Source organism: Aptenodytes patagonicus, chromosome 3 (assembly GCF_965638725.1).
Source record: "Aptenodytes patagonicus chromosome 3, bAptPat1.pri.cur, whole genome shotgun sequence".
Taxonomy (NCBI): domain Eukaryota; kingdom Metazoa; phylum Chordata; class Aves; order Sphenisciformes; family Spheniscidae; genus Aptenodytes; species Aptenodytes patagonicus.
In genome coordinates, this window is record NC_134951.1 from 82,609,490 (window position 1) to 82,625,934 (window position 16,445).

Below are 16,445 nucleotides of genomic sequence, written 5' to 3' on the forward strand. Positions count from 1 at the left end.
GCAGAAGTAACACAGCTGCAATCAGTTTAGAGTATATTCACTATCCTATACAAATTCTGGGATACGGTAACGTAGTATCTGTCAGAAGTCATGGGCAGAGAAACACACTCAGCATTACAGTTGTTTTGTAATGCTATAGAACAGATTTGCTGTCAGCACAAACACTGGTAATTCTATTTCAGTATAATTTGGCTCTGCATCCCTAATTTATAATACACTTACTGTAACTGAAGTGTCAAAACATTCCAAGATCCAAAAGGAAAAGAGGGATTAGATGCAAGTATGTGCTATAACAATGCTATGAATTCTCCACAGACGACTAACATGAAAGAAGGTAGGGATTGAAACACACACAGAGAAAGAAAGAAGGGGAAAACTAGGTGGGTGGCTAGAAACCAGTAACATTATCATTTGCCCTATCAGTAAATAACTGATTTGGGGCTTTATTTTACTTTTGCTGGCTGGTAATTCTAAAAGAGTACATTCAGTGTTTTAAAGTTTATTAATTTTTGGCAAATCTTTAAAAAAATATAGAATTGTTTTAATCAAAACAACATGAAAAATAGCAGACAAAATTTCAAGGAGCCTGAAGGGAGAAACTTGCATTAACCTGTGCTTGATATACCTGGGAATGAACCCACTCACTGTTTTTGTTGCTGTATGGAATAGTGCAATCACGTACTGAATTGCAGTGTAAAACAGGATGGACAGGGCCAAACAATCGTTAAGTCTTAACTTTTCTTAATATATCAAAAAGTAATTTAAAGAAAACTTAGTTGTAATGCTAAGGACTGATTCTCAAAACACTTACACACATGAATGAATTTATACACCTCAGCAATCCCAGTCAGTTTTTGGACTAGTAATGGATGCAAGATCAGGGACAAATACCTAAAAAGAGCGTGTTTTTCACTTTAATGTTCTGAAGTGAAAACCTCTTGTTACAAGCTCACGTTACAATCTCAAAATAATAGAATGGTTTGCATGGGAATTAGTCTTAATTGGGTTTGTTCTAAATTTCTTTTTGTAAGCAGATTATTTTGCTTGATTGCTCTTTAATTTGTTTTTTATTAACAATTAACTGTGGTGTTAGTATGTACATGGGGTACAATAATAATGGCAATTCTGAAAGGTACTCTTCAGACAATCTGTAGTTCACAGACATTTTGAGCATTGACGTTCCTGAGCTAAATGGAACATTTATGGTTTGAAACGTACCTTTTTTTTCCCTATTGGCTTTTTTTTTTTCCTTACAGGCAAAGAAACTTTTCAGAAAAAGTGGCATATGCAGCTGATGATGTGAGTATTTGATGGTGAAATTCAAAAGCACATTCACAGATACTAGGAAGGAGAAAAAAGCAGGACATGCGAACCATGGGTTTTTTAAAAAATGAGGTACTTTCTTTTCAGTCAGTGCCCAGCTTTGATCACCTATGGGTGCAATAGCAGGTGATTTGTGCTGTTTTCATCCTGACTCTTTGTAGTAGCAATAGCTTGAAGCTTCTGCTGGTGCACTCATCCATGAACCGGAGGTTGTGTGTTTGCAGTAGTCAAACTGCTGCAGGCTTCCTGCACTCAGTCCCTTTGAGCCACTTGTGTTTACTGTAACTATTTCTAAAATTATGTCCGGCTTTTTTCATTTTATTATTGCAACACAACTAATGCATTAGGAGAGAAATATGGTATCTCGCGAACCACAACAGCCGACGTGGTACTGCAGTCAAGCATGTTAAAGTGTCCTGGCTTAGATCCATCAGAGGAAGCAGAATGAGCATTGAGGTTGCAAATCCAGATGACATTCCAGCATTAACTGAGGCCATTACCAAGATATAAAATTTAAAAAGGCACAGTAGTGTGAGCTAAGGTCAAAGTATTAAATTGGGGTTTAATTTTCTTAGCCGCCATAGTTCTTAGTTGGCTGCTCACTGTTACTTACATGGTGATTAGCCAAATTCTCTTCTGTAGTATAGTGCTTAAAATACTGCTGAAGTGACCTGCAGTATGTTATGCATTTAAATCTCCCAAATTATAGCTTCATTAGGCAGATCTCAGTTGCATAGAGTGGATACTTAGAGAGAGAGAGATATACAATTAGGAAACTAATGGAGCACATGAAGAGTCAGCTAAGAAAGAGTAAATATGTCAGAAGATAAAAAACAGGGATCTGTAATGGTAGATATAGTATTCTGGATGCCATGACCCATTTATGGTACTATAAAATGCCAGGACAATTTCTGACCTGTCAAATTTTATTGCATGAAGATGAAATTAGATAATATTTAGTTTTTGGATTATTTCATAGAGATATCTGATATATTACAGTATCTATACATTTACAGGCAAAGCAGTGTCTGCTTGCTTATGCCAATTTATAAGTTTTAGTTTGTATGAAACAGTGACCTGGTAACCTTCAATATGCTAACCTGTTCTCATGTTTACAAGTCCTTATGAAATATTCCAGGAAAATAAATGTATGCATGGACTTGATTGTAAAATGAAATTTGCAAGATACTGACTTCCTGTTGTTAGAAAACGCAACATTGACTTCAAATGTTTTACTGGTTTGCCTTTACATTTATTTGGTTAAAATGCTTTCTAGTTTTGATCAAACACCTTAAGTCTTTGTGTTAGTTTCTTAATATGAATTTTTTTTAAGAAAAAAAAAGTATTTTTGTTTAAAGTATCCAAGTTCATGAAGGAGGATAAAAGTACAACTGACTTTTTACAAAAAGCAGTCAATTTAGACTAATCTAACAAAAGTAAAGGAAAACAATGTTTATTGACCGCTTATTTTGCTTTTAACAACTGAAGGTGTTAGGCTTGTGGCTAGGATAAATATGCAATTTTCAGATAAAATTATGGGGCTTGATTTGTTATTGAGCTTTTATTTGCAACACAAAGCTCCTATTTCTGGAAACAAGTTAACCATTTTCCAGACAAGTATTTATGATTTAAAGGAAATTTTAGATCAAGGTAAAGGAAGACTGTCTGTGATAGAGGTGCTGAGTTTATTAGTTTTGCTTTTTAGATCATGGCTGTCTTTCCAGATTTTTCCCTGAAAATACTTTATATGTGTAACATAACCAGGCAGTTTTATGCCATGATAATTTTAGAGCTAATGTGCATTAGAAAGCAGAGCTGCATTTGAGAACCACAGTCAACGTAGTCCAGCATACATATCGGAAACAATGGTTGGATCTTCTGGACAAGCTTCAGCTTGACGTTGTTCCTGGATTGGACTGGAGCTCTAGTAATATGCTGATCTGTCTCATCTATGCTACAACTTTGTCATGTTATAACTAGAATAGGGAAAACATCTGTCTCGTAGTGAAAGACCACAACAGAAATTGCAGCATAAAGCAGCTTTGCTTCTCTTCTGCCAGGAGCTGTGTTAAGACTTCCTTCAAACTGTCTGTAGATAGGCAGAACTGACACTTGGACAGAATGGTTGTGTATCTTTTTGTGAGACTGAGACTACATGAATTCCATTTAGTCTTTGAGTGTTTTTTCTTTTGTTCGTTTAGAGATTCATATCATTCTTCAAAAGACACGTTATCTTCTCTATAATCTTGCTCATCTTGTCTAGAGAATCATTATTCTGACTCTAAGTCTAAAAAAGGCTTAGGATTTTACTGGATGTACAGAAGAGTATTTCATTTCAGTTTTTGAGCTACTTGAAGATTTTTGAAGTTTTCTTTTTGCTTTCCCACGTATGTCCAGCTCCTCAGCATAACAGTAACAACTGTCTGAGCCTTTCTCCTGAAGCTTGTTGTGCAATAATGGTGGAGAGTGAGTATGCACTACACATCAGGTTGAACTACTCCATGTAGATTAGGACATTGAGCAGTGCTGGTATTGTCACTACCTGAAAAATGAGTAGATGAAGTACTGAATGCTCAGAATCTTCTTGGTGGTGACAGAACAAGGAGGAATGGGTGCAAATTGAAATACAGGAAATTCAGCTTAAACATGAGAAGTTGTGAGGGTAATCAAACACAGGAACAGATTGCCCAGAGAGGGTGTGGAGTCTCCATCTTTGGAGATACTCAAAACCTGGCTGGACATGGTCCTGGGCAACCTGCTGTAGCTGACCCTGCTCTGAGCAGGAGGTTGGCCTCAACAATCAAGACGAAGCAGTCAATGACCTGCTACGCCACCTGGACACTCACAAGTCCATGGGGCCGGATGGGATCCACCCGAGAGTGCTGAGGGAGCTGGCGGAGGTGCTCGCCAAGCCGCTCTCCATCATTTATCAGCAGTCCTGGTTAACGGGGGAGGTCCCGGACGACTGGAGGCTTGCCAATGTGACGCCCATCCACAAGAAGGGCCGGAAGGAGGATCCGGGGAACTACAGGCCTGTCAGCCTGACCTCGGTGCCGGGGAAGATTATGGAGCGGTTCATCTTGAGGGCACTCACAAGGCATGAGCGGGACAACCAGGGGATCCGGCCCAGCCAGCACAGGTTCATGAAAGGCAGGTCCTGCTTGACCAACCTGATCTCCTTCTGTGACCAGGTGACCCGCCTAGTGGATGAGGGAAAGGCTGTGGATGTGGTCTACCTGGACTTCAGTAAGGCCTTTGACACTGTCTCCCACAGCATTCTCCTAGAGAAGCTGGCGGCTCACGGCTTAGACAGGTGTACTCTGCGCTGGGTCAAAAACTGGCTGGACGGCCGGGCCCAGAGAGTTGTGGTGAATGGAGTTCAATCCAGTTGGTGGCCGGTCATGAGCGGTGTTCCCCAGGGCTCAGTTTTGGGGCCGGTCTTGTTCAATATCTTTATCAATGATCTGGATGAGGGGATTGAGTGCACCCTCAGTAAGTTTGCAGACGACACCAAGTTGGGTGGGAGTGTTGATCTGCTCGAGGGTAGGAAGGCTCTGCAGAGGGACCTGGACAGGCTGGATCGATGGGCCCAGGCCAACTGTATGAGGTTCAACAAGGCCAAGTGCCGGGTCCTGCACTTCGGCCACAACCACCCCATGCAGCGCTACAGGCTTGGGGAAGAGTGGCTGGAAAGCTGCCCAGCAGATAAGGACCTGGGGGTGCTGGTTGACAGCCGGCTGAACATGAGCCGGCAGTGTGCCCAGGCGGCCAAGAAGGCCAATGGCATCCTGGCCTGTATCAGAAATAGTGTGGCCAGCAGGAGCAGGGAAGTGATCGCGCCCCTGTACTCGGCACTGGTGAGGCCGCACCTCGAATACTGTGTTCAGTTTTGGGCCCCTCGCTACAAGAAGGACGTTGAGGTGCTGGAGCGTGTCCAGAGAAGGGCAATGAGGCTGGTGAGGGGTCTGGAGAACAAGTCTTATGAGGAGCAGCTGAGGGAACTGGGGTTGTTTAGCCTGCAGAAAAGGAGGCTGAGGGGAGACCTCATCGCTCTCTACAACTACCTGAAAGGAGGTTGTAGCGAGGTGGGTGTCGGTCTCTTCTCCCAAGTAACTAGCGATAGGACAAGAGGAAATGGCCTCAAGTTGTGCCAGGGGAGGTTTAGATTGGATGTAAGGAAAAATTTCTTTACTGAAAGAGTGGTTAAACATTGGACCAGGCTGCCCAGGGAAGTGGTGGAGTCCCCATCCCTGGAGGTATTTAAAAGACGAGTAGATGAGGCACTTGGGGACGTGGTTTAGGACATGGTGGTGTTGGGTTGACGGTTGGACTCGATGATCTTAGAGGTCTTTTCCAACCTCAATGATTCTATGATTCTATGATTCTATGATTCTATTCTAATCTCTGTAAGTCCCTTCCCGACGCAACCATTCTGTGATTCTGGCCTAGGATCCCACTTCCTGTTTTTCTGTAATTTCATCCATCTCTGGCAGGGTGTGCTGTGTGTGCTAGTGAATATAGGTGTCATGTTTGAATGAGTAGCTATGTTTTCAGCTGGATTCACAACACCAAATGTAGACACTTAAATGAGGTGCCTAATCACTCCAGACTCCCCTTGTGGTTGCTGAAGAAAAGTAGCCACCTCCAGAGGGAAAGTCATTCACCTAAGATCTGAATTAAACTTTAAATATGTTTGTCTCTCTCCATGACTACACAGGCACCTGAGGCACCTGCCCTGGCCTAACACCTGAAGTGATGTTTGAATCCAACTTCCTTTGTCACAGAGAAAAGAAACTGGCTGCCTCTACATGATTAATTCCTTTCAAATCATTTTGAGAAGGTTTTCACTTGTGAGTAGTTGAGAAAAACGGGATGGCAAAGAGGCTGCTCTGAATAGCAGGGAAGGTGCAAGATTCTGCTGTTTCTTAAGATAGGACTGGCAAAACATGAATTAACACAGCCAAGACCCTCCTTTTCTTGGGAGGTAATTTTGTAATAAATCAGATGGATGTAGCTGTAGCAGTTGGAGGCATTATCATTGCCCAGTTGCTTATCACCATCCCCAGCTAGAGGTTTCTTCCCCTGGTGCTTACCCAGTGTGGGAATCCTTTAAGCTGTCTGTGTCAGCCTCGGTGCTATGACAGCTAGTTGCACTGAAGTTGGCAGTGAAACATGAGGAGCAGTCGCAGTCTCCCTTACATTGGCTCTGCTGTGGAGCAGTAGTCTTGGGAAAGAGGGCATAGCCTTCAGCAGATGTGCAGTAACAAGCGATAAGAAATTATAATTATCGCAGCTGGATTCTGTGATCATGTCTATATCCACTATTCCATATAACTTATTTAAAATTATTTCTCTGCCTTACTGAATTTCACTTACTGAACTGCTCCCCAGGCTTGGGGAGTCAGGCTTGGGTGTCAGGACAGATTGTGAATATTTATGAAGTATCCTTTTGTCATTTCCATGATTCATATTGCCCTGAAAGAACTCAGACTGGGAGTATTCTGTGACTCGGGTGAAAAAAAGGTTCTTCAGTGTTCATGTGAGAGAGCTGTATGGATTTCACAAGCACTGTTGACAGGGAAACGTGATGAAATTCTGTAGGCCAGCAGCTGTGGTGGATATGGTAGGCCATAATGAACTCCTGAGAAAGGAAGGTCATTAACAATGCTCATATGAAACTTCTGCCTATTAACAGTTCTTTTGTTTCTATGTCATGCAAATAGAGTTTTTTCTGTCCCATTTCTCAGCTTAGGGAAAGCTGGTCTGCAAGTAAATTTGGTATCTCAATCAGAAGTGTGTTCCATAACTCTGTACCCTTTTCCTCTTTTTTTTTTCCTTCCCCCAGAGCCTTTTGGTTACTGATCCTATTAGAATTTCTTTGTCAGGCCTTTTTGTATAAAGTGTTGTACTCACATCTGTCCTGCTTCTAGATTTGCCAGTACTGGGATGGCTAACATAGCTTATTCTGTAGAGTGGGTGTTGTCATCATTAGGTTGATAATGATGCATTGGCCTTCTCCAAAGAGGAGGAAATACTTGTAAACTCAAGACAAGAAATTTGATTTTTATTAGCCATTTGCTTGCTGGACATACTGTTAGGCAATCATTATTTACTCAGCTCTTTACAACTTCATTCTGTGGCAATACTCATTTGAAGGCCATTAGTTCAGCATTCCAAGCCACTTGTCTGAAGCACAGTAGGAATTTCAGCACTCCCATCAAATGCAGTAATGTAACTGCAGGTTAGTAAGCTAGGAAACTTCCCTGAATTAGATGAAGTATTTTGCGTGCTAGTGAGCTTCCACCCAAATTGTTGTAAGCCCCCACTTTTTTTTTCTTTACTTTTCTCTGCAATTAAGCAATATATGCCATGAGGAGCAGAAGGGCACAGAAGTTGCAATGTAAGGCATGCCAGACTGCTGTGATTACACTCTAGTAATTAGTTTAGTAATTAGTAAACTCTAGTTTAGAGCTGCTTACATATCTGTCAGACTTACAAAACTACTATATAATCCATCTGGAAAGTGGATTCCACTAAAAACTCGTGGAATTCTACCTATTGTGCTAGTGCAGTTCTTTCTCACAGTTGTGGACTAGCATGTTTTTCTATGAAATGTGCATCTTCTGCTCAGTTCTAGGCACAAATATTTATGAAATCAATCTGAAAAGGCACTGTGAAAACTGGCTCTATAATAAAAAAGGGCTCTTTTTGCCATTTTTTTCTACCTGTGGTGGCAGTTAGGGAGGTTGGGTTTACTTGCCTGTGGCTTTCTAGGCACATAAGAAGTTCAGGTAAGGGTTTGGATCTTTCTCGTGAACTTAAGTGCACATATTTTGTGTTGGTTGTTCTTTAATAATCTGAATGTGTTTTGAGATCCTTTCTTGTTGTCTTGCTAGTTCACTGCAGTGTACAGTCTCTAAAGCCTCACATGCTGGTGACTGCTGGAGAAGGGCCTTGGACTTCACGATCCTTAATTACTGCTGTCACCTGGAATGCTAAAAATTATAAATATTTCTTTTTTTGTGTGTGTGTCTTCCTATGATATTAACTGTAAGTATTTTGTTATTCTCTTAGGAAACTGTCCTCGTAAAGTGTAGCCGTCCTGGTCATGCATCAATAAACAAGACTTTTCAGTTTGAGAGGTGGGTAGTTCTGTGTAGCAATCTGGATCACTGGAAGATTTGTATAGTGAAGGCTAATTTTTTAGTAGGCATTGATTAGAAGGTAATGTTAATATTTTTTTTTATTTATGTGGTATTCATGTTCTTCCCAGGACAGAATAATGCACTTCAGGATAGAGATGACACACTTAGTCTTCCCTCTCAGTGAAGACTAATGATATGCCTAAGTTTGAAACCTGTGTAGAGACTGACTTGACCCTCTTCACAGTCTGAGTAGCTCTCATGATCCTTACAACATGTTGCGAGATAGCAAAATGTTATCCACATTTTAAAGTTAAGGACTTGAGGTGGATTGCGTGACTTCAGCATTACATACAGCATGACTGACCCAGAAACTGGACTGAGGACTTGTAAGACTCGATGTTCAGCCATGCTACTTTTAACTTAGAGTTAAAATGTCCTGAACATAGACAGCAGGGTAGAGTAGCGGCGTGTAAATCAGCGCTCCCGAGGGAAAGGCTGTAGTGTGACCACTTTCTTTATTAGATGCTCAAGAATCCACATAGATGAGAGAGATTTTTAATGTACCAGCTGTGATAAGGGTTTTAATTGGTGTTTGTGCCTTATGAGACACCAGAGTCAGTCTGCAAGACAGAAAACTGCAGGGAGTCAGGCTGTGAAAGGTGCCTTATGTTCTTTCAGAATAGAGCTGACCTGAATCTCTGAAAACAGGAACGAAGAGTTACATTAATACAAATGAGATCTCTGTAAATGAAGAAATACAAAATTTTGCCCCATGCCTTTTTTCTAATGCAAACTTTGCATCTATACATTGCAATGACTCATATAGTAGGCTCTCTACCCTGAACCATGCTTCAAAACCCTCTGGAAACAGAACACATGAGGACAATTTCATGCTTCCTCGCTTGAAGGTAAAACTTGATTTAAAGTCAAATGTATCCAACATGAATTATCTGTCCTGGTTTAAACTTAAGGTCTGAGCCTGTTCAGCCCGAACTGCTGTAGGTTTGCTAAACATTGCCAGTCATTCACCCTTTCCTTGAGGCATCCTTCTCAGATGCTGCCTCTTTCTACTTACGAAGACTGGGAACTGCTGTTGTGTAGGCCACCAAACAACTGAAAATTCTGAGATGATGCAAATCTTGGGGAAGCTTTACTGACCCCATAGGTTATAGGACTCTCTTGATACAAGGTATATGCGATCTCTCAAGGTACATGGCCCCCTTGCATGTCTGCTAAGCTACTCAAAGTAATTCCTTTCACCCTCCAGCTACACCTAACACAGCCGTACCAGTTGAAGTAAACGCAGAATAATGCTGGAATTCAACTCTGTAGAGCAAGACAGTTAATGGTATTGACACAGGACTGCAGAGGTGCTGTGACTCTGGACATGTGGTGTAGATCCTGATAATCAGGAAAAGGGTTAAAAAAATGTAAATCCCCCAAAGAATGCAGTTCTTGGGGAATGTTTTTTCAGTGTCCTAGCACAGCTCTTTTTTATAAACAGAAGAGCATATGGTTCTTATGAACTCAAAAATGTTTATTTTTTTAGCAAAGTTTTATGGAACTAATAAATGGCAAAATATTTGATTTCAGCTCAGGAAGAAAATTCCAGCTTTCAGCATGTTATGCTTTTATAATTTTATTGGCAAATCAGTTAGCAAAATAAAAAAGAAGCTCAGAATTTTCAAGGTGAAATTAACATTAATTGTTACACAGGGACAAATCTGTCATCACTCTGGTAAAAATACATAGGCTTATAGAAAGAGATTCTCTGGATTTGCTGCATCTTTCATGGTCTCAGATAGCTAATTAAGTGGGTGTCCATGCTTCAGCCAGTGCTGTGAATACAGTGTAGCATAAACTAGTTCAAGCCAACTTTAAACTACTTTGAGTACTGGTAGCATTTGAACTACAGCAGCTAAGTAGTGGCTTTAGGAAGTTGAGTAAATATTTGGAGTAGTTACTGTAACGTGGAGCCCCATGCCTTTCCTCTGAATGGCTACCAGAACCTGAACCTGACATAGTTAGCTATGGCTATACTACTTTGCAGTGCAAACAGGCTACTAAGACTGGTTGATTCTAGCCCTGGTTGTGGTCGGTAGCAATCTATTTGCTTTCTTAGACAGCAAAACCCATCAACAGCAAGTGAAGACAGTATGACTGTTCTCATCTCTAAACCACCTTTTTAAGTTTGGGTTTTTTGTGTAGTAGCTCTGGGATGTTTTGATGTGTTAAGAAAAAAATATAATTTCAACACATATTGAGTTAGAAGCCTAGTTGGTTAAGATGGAGGACTTGGTGCTAATGAGTATTTCATTGATTGCAGAGGACAAATGAAGCAGAGAAAAGTGTTTGGAAGTGCTTTTGCTCTCTTATATTGACCTTACAGATTTGATGTGCAAAGTTTACTGAAGCATATGTGTGTATGCATGGAAAGCAAGGATGGAGTATTGCTATTCAGTGTCTGTGTCCTCCCAGTACAAATTGTGCCACATCTCTGCATATTTGTTGGTTTCTCAGTGTAGTATGACAGCACATCAGTGGAATGGCAAGACAAGCAGTATTTGTCCATCAAGCCAGACAAGTGCTCCTTTCCTGATTAAAGAGAGTACATTTTCATGCAACTTACAATTAGACTGTGGAACACATTGCCACAGGATGTTACTCCAGGCCAAGAATTCAGCAAGATGCAAAAAGAAACTGAATACTAATTCTAATAATTTTTTTTTTGAAACAGAGATTCAACTCATATTTCAGTTTTGAGGCCAGTTTACAGTTTAAGGATTAGGATGAGACACAGAGATGAATTATTGTGTCTTCAGCCGCCATAGTGTTTCTTGCTCCTTCCTCTGGCTATTGTCAGGAACAAAATGCTGAACTAAGTGGGTTGGCTCTAATTCTGTATCTGTTTATCAGTGATCCCTCTGTACAGTCTTATTTATGGAGAACATGAATACATAATCTACATTTGTGCAGGCTATAGATGGTAGTGGCCAGATCCTGGTCAAATGTACAAAGAGGCTTGAGTAAATGCTAAAGAGCACACACACTATGTCTTAGTTCAGTTAAACTTGCAGTATCATACACAAGCTGTGGAATACTGCTAAGTGAAGTGTACTAGTATACTATATACACAGGGAAGTAACTGTGCTTTTTTATGTTTGCTGTTACCAAAATTCCTGTTTCTAATTAGTTGTTTTGCTATAAGCTGTAAAGAACAAACATGACTCATTAGAAAACAGAGCTAAACAACAAGAAAAAAAAATCACAACAGAAAGATATCAGACAAGGAAGCTTTTTGCAAAGATAAACATTCATACCTCAAATACTTAAGCGTGGCTAATGACATTCATGTTTTAGATTCTGTTCATTTTGTATAAACAGTACTTGCTGCTGCAGGCTGTAATCTTGGGGAGGATATGTTTTTGGTGTGCTAGAGAAGAAATGAATGAGTTGGGATGTCCACATTTTACGATCAGAATTTCCTCCCTTTGATGATTTCCTATTTTCAGGTCTTGATTGTATGTTGTACAAACTTGATAGTTGAAAAGGTTGGAAGAAAAAATTCTTTGAAGAGCCCTGTGTTAGCTTTTTTCCCCCTTGAATTCGAAAAAATTTATGCAGTTGTTTTAGACATCATTGTTTTGGCACAAGGATTGTACTGTCATTGCTCTTTTCTAAGAGGTGGAATAACTCATTCAATTTAATTGTCTTTCATTCTGTTTAAAAATTAGTCTGAAATCCACATGACAATATAAAAGAAAGCCTTCCCTCGAGTGAGAAGTGTTTATTTCAGAGCAGATAGTTCAGCAAGGGTGGGGATGGAAATACCTTAGGCTGATGCTGCCCACAAAGACATTGCATCCTTAAACATGACCCTCAGGGGCCTTCTGATTTCTGCTCTGCCACTGACTCTTCTGAGACAAATCCTGAGGCAAGTTTGCAGCCTCTGTACCTCTTTTGTTTTTTGCCAAACCTTATCCACATCTAAAGGGAAGCACAACCTGACCACTTCCTTCCTTAGTGTGACACAAAGGAGACACAGGCAGCAGGGATATTTCACAGTCTGGTAGGTGGGAAAAAGTAACAGAGATCTAGTACAGCCTGAAAAAAGACTCCATCTGCCAGAGAGGCAGGCAGAAGGATTAGGATGAGCTCAGAGAGCCACAAGCGTACGCCTGCGGGTCGTTCCCTCCAGCACGGACAGCAGCCGCTCCCAAAAAGTGTGCGAGAACCTTGGAGTTCTAATTTTCAGTCCCCTGACATAGAAATGTCGGCAGGTCACAAGTTTTATGTCACTGGCCTACATTTTCCCTAGTTTGTATTCTTGTATTGCGACAACATGTTTATATTTTTTCTTCAGTTAATCGTTGCACTTTGCTCCTCAGAGTTTATAATGCTTTGGAGTCTCAAGACACAGTATTTGCGGATGTGGCCCCTTTGCTAACATCTCTCCTGGATGGGTAAGTTAAAAGGTGGGAGTAAGAAAGCCAAAGGGCAATAATCTACTGAAATCCATCAATTAAAAAAAAAAGACTTAATAGTGGCGGTCCTGTCAAGTTTTGTGGCTTTGCAGTTGCATTTTCCTGTTTTGTTTCTACTCAACACCAAGTGAATGTTGTTTCCCCATATAAACAGTGAAAACACTGTTGACAAAATTTAGCAGAGCAGACAAATTTAGGAAAAAAAACTAGTTTTTTTTTCTCTGGTCTCTTTCTGGCAAACTTAAGCATTGCTTCTAATGGAGGATACTATCTTTTTTTGTGTTTTGGTAGGTTATGTTTTAGAATTGTTTTTCAGTTGTAGACACAGTATGATACATCTTTTCCAACAGTGTTTTCATATATAAAAGGCCTGCCAGGCTAGAGAGAACACTCTCTGATCATCTGTTCTGTTTTGGTGTACAGCACAGGCCATAGAAGGTGATACAATCAATTCCTGGTTGAACCAGAACTGAGCATCCTCAGTCGTAGTTCTAACGCTCCTTCAGGCACTGGGGTTAAAACAGAATTCTGGTTTGAATACAAAACTGATCAGTAACAACCACTAACAAATATGTGTAATTACTTCTAGCCACTGAAGTTCATGAAGTGTGATTCTTCTTTTATACTAGAGCCAACTTAAGCTACTCTTGCGAAGAAGCCTTGAAGTGCATATTGTTATAATCCTTGAGGCTTGAACTGAGATTCATACAAAACTTCCCTTCTGCTCCTTTCTCACCCCCGCTCCAATTCCACTCAATTATAGATGGTGGTCATAGAGCTGTCATGGACCTTTCCCTCCCTGTAGAGGGAAAGCCAGTCTCTTTCCATCTGCAGTGGTATAGTTGAACAGTGGCAATCCTTGTTCCTGGCAGTCTGCACACTGAAGTTTCCAGGTCTCCTTTTCTTAAAAGCAGCCTAGAAGAGGCATATCAGGATATTGTGGATATTGGGAAATCCCAGCTGTCCCTTTACACATGCCACAGAGGGGCCCACAAGGGCTACCTGGGGTAAGGGAAGTCCTATATGGCCCGTATGGCATTATTCTAGTTTACCAAGGATGAGTAACCACAGTTGCCATAGCTGGGCAACCTAGGGACCACTGGGTTGGAGGAATTTGAAGAAGTCCTTATAACCACTGTTTTCTCTCTCTGCTTTTCCTTTTGCAATGAACGTAAGTTTGTTTTGGCTCAATATGTTGCCTGTGTATCTTCAGACATATCTGATCTGTACCTTGATCTGCTGTACTTCCCACTTTCTAATTTCCACATTGAGAGAATCCTGTCCTAAATGCTAGGATTTTTATATTCAGCTAGGAAATGTTCTGTTATTGAAAACAAGAGAGTTGTCTTGTCCTTCCAGAAGTGCCATTTAAACAGAAGCAGATTTTCAGGGAAGGCGAGGCTGTGCGTATGAGCCATGTTTCTCAGCAGCCTTCCCATTGTAAATGGGAAACAGACATACTTGGTCTGAACGTTGAAGCTTTTTGCTGCTCCTGGTTGTTTTAGTCTGGGCTCCAAAGTCGTCTGTAACAACTTTTAGCTTAAGTAGAAAGGAGTGCTCCACCCCTTTATTTTTTCTTTATTTTTCTTTCTTAATGAATTGTTTCATTTTTCAGTATAAATATACAGGAAGAAAAGATTGTCCCATATGCAAAACAGACAAAGTACAGCAGGCTTCAAAGTCTACAGTTAGCCATACAGGGCCAGCAAGGGAGTAAGATAACATTTCTTTTCTTTACAGCATTGAAGAATCAAGCTTGTTTATTTATTTTAAAGAATACATTTCTCCTCCTTTGATTTCCTTTAACAGTGTTCTCTCCTAGTGATAGCTTTGCTATACTGAACACCCGCACTCTTTTCAGGAGAGATATACTACAAAACTATTGGTATTCTAGCTTGACAATAAGAACTTTTTGAAACAAGAATATTACCAATGAAGCAGAGTGGAGAAGGAGAAATGTCAGGGCACATAGGTGAATCGTAGTCTGAAATTTTCAGATTGCTCTATTGTTGGAACTAGAGTTGGAAACTCTTATGTTGGAACCAGAACACCAATGAAGTAAACTAGGTAAATATAAACTAGTCTGCTGCTTGTCCTTTTGTTGAATCACCCAACAATTCACTCTCTCCTGTGCCGACTTAGATATAATACTGCTTTGGATAGTTTGAGCTCATTTGGGCTTACTGAAATACTGTTTTGGCTTTGGCAGAGAAGTTATCACTAATTGATACCTGATTTGCATCTCTATCTTCAATGCTACAAGCACCTGTCTGCTTAGCTTCCAATCATATCACCTGTATGTTGTCAGAACTATTTTGTCCATGATGCTTACTTTCTAACAAGTAGCAATTAAGGAAAATTTGAATAGCTAGACTATATGAAAGTTTGAGGGACTTCTAAAAAGACTTCCATTCTGATTTTCCTAAGGAAAGCTACTACTTGCAAACTTCTGGCTCCCTTTTTGGTTCCAAAGATATCTCTGATTTTGCAGCGGGGCTAGAAGTCTCAGTAAGCTACAGGTTGGTGAGGCAGTGTGCGTTAGGGGTAGAATTGTGAAAATTGCTCATTGTTAGCCTAGCTGAAAACTACCAAAATTAGTGGGAGCTTTTCCACTGACATAAATGCAAGTAGAATTATGCCAGCAGTGAATACTTACAAAAATCCCTTGTTTCAGATTTACAGCCCTAATTTCTAGCACATTTCATTTTGCTGTAGTGCTCTTTATTTTCAGTTACAGTTATCTCCTTTACTTCATCAAATCTATGACTAGACTTCTATTTTATACTCTGCACCCTGAAACGTGGAGGGAACTTACTATAGGTTCACTGACTGCAACTTTGACTTTGCATCCCCAGAAGGGGTACCCAGGTATTTGCTGTGTTACTTATCAGCCCACATTTCTTTCTAACAGGAGAAAGCTTTCTAAATAATCCTCCAAAAAGAATTGCTTCCAGGCATGTTTAATATGCAAAAAATTGCTGCAAATATATTTCTCTGCAATGGCCATGTAAGTATTTCATTACTTGAAACCATAAATTTAAAACAAGTAGATGAGGGGTCTTCATTGAAGCTGCTGGCATGTGCTTGAAACATTTTTGATATGAGGAGAAGCATCGGATAACCAAAAGCAGCTGTTCAGGTCTGCCCACGGAGGAGGTATAGCTTAGGCAGTGAAATTGTATTCCCTGGCAGAACAGGAGCAAGCCCATTCTTGCAACTCGCTAGTAGAGCAGAAATTTCAGCATACTGCAAAGCACTCGCCATGTATGGAGGTTCTGCTAATGTTGTGTGTCTGAACAAACAAGATAATCCAGGGAAGGAGCAGTCCTGTCAGCGTAACTGCATGTCTTCCAAGAGTTTTTGCTGGCACAGTTCTGTGCGCAACAGCGAGGTGCTGGCAGGTGCTGCAGAGCAGACGCGGCGGAGCCGGGACTAACCTTCAGCTGCACGGTACAGCACTGGTCCTCAATACAAAGTAGTACGGTGGCTGGAT

General features: G+C 40.7%; 1 protein-coding gene across 1 annotated transcript in view; it reads left to right on the forward strand.

Moving 5' to 3' along the window:
- Positions 1 to 16,445, forward strand: part of KIF25 (kinesin family member 25) — a 45,304-nt gene that overhangs the window by 13,957 nt on the left and 14,902 nt on the right. The window contains 3 exon segments of the mRNA XM_076335537.1: positions 1,257 to 1,299; positions 8,398 to 8,465; positions 12,857 to 12,931. Coding sequence (XP_076191652.1) covers positions 1,257 to 1,299; positions 8,398 to 8,465; positions 12,857 to 12,931 — 186 coding nt within the window.